Here is a 3459-nt window from a genome sequence, read left to right as displayed (position 1 = left end):
TATAGTTGTTTTTTTTTATTTATTATAGTTATAAATTGATATCATAAATGTGAACAATAATAAAGATTCAAATTCCTTTAAACAAAATATTTTGGTAAAATAAAAATATAAATGATCTAATTATTGTTAAATTAAAATAGTGAAACTCTTGTGGAATATAAGTTATAAAATTAATGATATGCAAAATAATAATTACGCTAGAATAAATAAGTAAAAATTGAATGCTATTCATAGTTAATCTAAGGTGAAAACTCAGGTACAGTCAGACTTCATATGAAATTGATAGTTTAGAGCCGTAGATGAAAATTTTGTTAAATCAGCCAAATCATCTAATAATACTAAAGTGAGTGTACAAATTGAAAATATGGTGTAAATATCATTTCCCAAAAACGATTACTTCTCCTAAGAGAGGACCAATGTATCAGCTAGCAAATGCGTCTCAAGCATTTAGAAATCTTAAAGTACTTCTACGATAGAAGCTTCTTTTGTTTTTTTCAACCAAAATAGAAATTAGTCCTTTCTCTCTAAACAGAGCTAAAAGAATGTGTGGAGCTCAGAGTAATTAGGAAAAAAACAAAGAGCAACGAAAAGGCAAGAAAAGAACTAACCTTAAGCCATGATGGTACATTGCTGCGGTAACCAGTAGCAAGAACAACGGAGTCAATTTCTAGAATCTTGCCATCCACAAGTTCCACTTTCCCTTGCCAGAATCTCTTGATTCCAGGTACAACTTTGATCTGACCTGATCTAATTTTCTTGAGTGCTCCAATGTCCAATACAGGAGTCTTCCCGGCAGTGTTCTTGAGCTCTAAAGGTCCTACAGAAGGCCGTTTTAGACCGTACTTTTTGACGTTTCCGAGGATCAAACTGGCCAGAATTAGCAGTATCTTGTCAACCATCCATAGTGGTAGCCGTTTCATCAACATTATTGCAAGTTCAAAAGTTGACTTTCCAAAAACTTCTCTTGGCAACACATGAACCTGATCATCAAAAGCAAAATAAATATTATGCTTCTAGTGCTGATTTTGTAAAAGAAGTGAAAACAAAAAAGCCTTGGAATAACTTGTCTATGTGTATCTCAACATCACGGATTCTATCTGTGAAAACAGCCATTGATGTAATTTTCAGAATCCTTGTGCATCAGGTTGCTTTTTTTTTTAAAGCATTTTTTGATAAAATATGAAAACGAAAAGAGAAGCCAAAATACAGTGTAAGCAGACTCACCGAGCTTCGAACAACCATGGATGGAGTTGCATTGTGGTTACAAAGATCAAGGGAAACTTCCATGCCGGAATTTCCACACCCAACAACAAGCACTTTCTGTCCTTTATAACTCTCCCCAGATTTGTAATCACAAGCATGCATGACATTGCCACCAAACTCATCCAACCCTTCAAATTCAGGTACAACTCTCTCTGCATTTTCGCCGGTGGCAACAATAAGCCACCGGCAAATGTACTCAACTTCACTGGAACCAGAGTGGCTTTTCCTAATGGTCTTAACCCTCCACAATCCAAAGGTCTCATCATACTTAGCAGACTGAACTGTTTCATTGAATTGTGGGGTTATGTTAAAGTGGTTAGCGTAGGATTCAAGGTACTTAATGAACTGAAATTTTGTAGGATATTCAGGGAAGTCTTCAGGGAAGGGTAAATTCGGTAACTGGCAGAATTGCTTGGGAAGGTGTAACTTGAGGCGATCATAGGTACGGTTTTGCCAAAGAGAGGCAATGCAATTAGCTCTCTCAAGAATGATGAAAGGGACGCCTTGGTCCTTCAGACCTGCTGCGACTGCGAGGCCTGAAGGACCGGCCCCAACTATTACTGGTCCGTTTACCCATACACATCTTCGTGTGAAGAGGTCCTCAGGGTTGAAACTTTGGACCATTGGTGGCATGTTGAGACAAATGTTATGCATATTTCTCTAATTGACTTTTGCTGAAAGATGAAACACAGAGAGAAAGAGAGAGAATGAATTGAGGAGTGGAGGAAAAGGGAGAAGTGAGGGTATAAATAGTGAAGGGTGTTGGAGCGTCAGAGCTTGCATGTGATGTCATTTTTCAAATGGTTCTCAAATGATAAGCTTGTGGCCGCATCCTTTGTTTATTATGCAATAAGTAATTATATTGTGTTGTATTTGATTTTTAATTTAATTTCAAAAGCTAACTGATGAATCTCCATAATCATGCATATTAATAATGGATCGTTAACAAACTAATAAAATTATTATTGTAACTTGGTGTTACAATGCGAGTGAATTAGAAACCATGTGAACTTCAATTCAAATACTAGGTATATATTGAATGATTATTGAAGTCATTCATTTGAGATGAGGTCACTTGCCACAAGCGATTCTTTTGATAAAGTATACTAATAAGAGTTGGTTTCATGTATAAGTAATTTAAGTTTTATACATGAGTCAAATTAGTCTTTTATATTTTAATTGAATCAAATTGATTCACAAATGATATTTAATTTTAATACATTGTCAATGTAAAATAATTTTTCATATAATAAATAATATACTGTTACATTATAGAAAAAAACTGATGAACCTTCATGAATCTTGCAATAACTTGTTTTTCAAGAAATACAGAGAAGACATGTTTTCTCTAAGAACTGACGGAGAAGAAAACTAAAACTGAATTTTACTTATCGTGTATGAATAAAATGCTGAGAAACAAAAGGTATATATATATATATATACTACAATGTTGCAGCAGCTGCATAGTCTAAGCATAACTAACTTTCTAACCAAACTCTAACTTCTTAATCACGACTCTTCTCGATCTTGATCTTTAATATTTTCAACAACTTTAGTAAAAATAACTATTTTTTATATTAACGGCATGAATAATCATAAAAAAATGTAATTAGATGACTGTATAAAATATTTTACATTGTTAGAGCATCAAAATTTAAAAAAAAATTATAGACTAATCTAATGCAAGTTAATTAATTTGGAAGATCAATTTGATTCATATGATGAAATTACTTTTCCAGAAACTCTAAAGAACCATAGTTTTTAGTAATTTTAGCCATTATTTGACCGTACAAATATTAAATTGACTTAAATAAATAAATTTTACAAATTTATGTGTGCAAATTTAAAAAAATTTGAGTACAAATAATATTGATTTATGTATGCAAAAATAAATATAGGTGCAAATTATATGTTTCTTATGTGCAAACACCTACAAATATAGGACAAACTATTGTTACCAAATATTGGTTGAAAATAATAATATTTGCTATCACGTAACATTGCTGATTACTTTTATTTGTAATTAATTTAGCATCAAATAAGGTTTCAAAATTTATTTTTATGATTAATAAAATATCAACTATATTAGGTATACATACAAAATTAATTAGAAAATTAATTATTGGTATAAAATATATGTTAAAATACAAAATATATATTAAAAATAAATCAAACAATATATGCAAATATATAAAA

The 3459-nt window shown here is 31.5% G+C and overlaps 1 protein-coding gene across 1 annotated transcript in view; it reads right to left on the bottom strand.

The window, feature by feature from the left end:
- The window catches only part of LOC107612396 (probable indole-3-pyruvate monooxygenase YUCCA3), a 2666-nt gene extending 688 nt beyond the window's left edge, over positions 1-1978 (bottom strand). Inside the window, exons 1-2 of the mRNA XM_016314123.2 lie at positions 1225-1978; positions 609-980 (exon numbers count right to left, since the gene is read on the bottom strand). Coding sequence (XP_016169609.1) covers positions 609-980; positions 1225-1917 — 1065 coding nt within the window. The 5' untranslated portion in view covers positions 1918-1978. The remainder of the gene's footprint in view (positions 1-608; positions 981-1224) is intronic.

The sequence above is a fragment of the Arachis ipaensis genome, chromosome B08 (genome assembly GCF_000816755.2).
Source record: "Arachis ipaensis cultivar K30076 chromosome B08, Araip1.1, whole genome shotgun sequence".
In the NCBI taxonomy this organism is placed as follows: Eukaryota; Viridiplantae; Streptophyta; class Magnoliopsida; order Fabales; family Fabaceae; genus Arachis; species Arachis ipaensis.
This window is presented reverse-complemented; position numbering and strand designations above follow the sequence as displayed.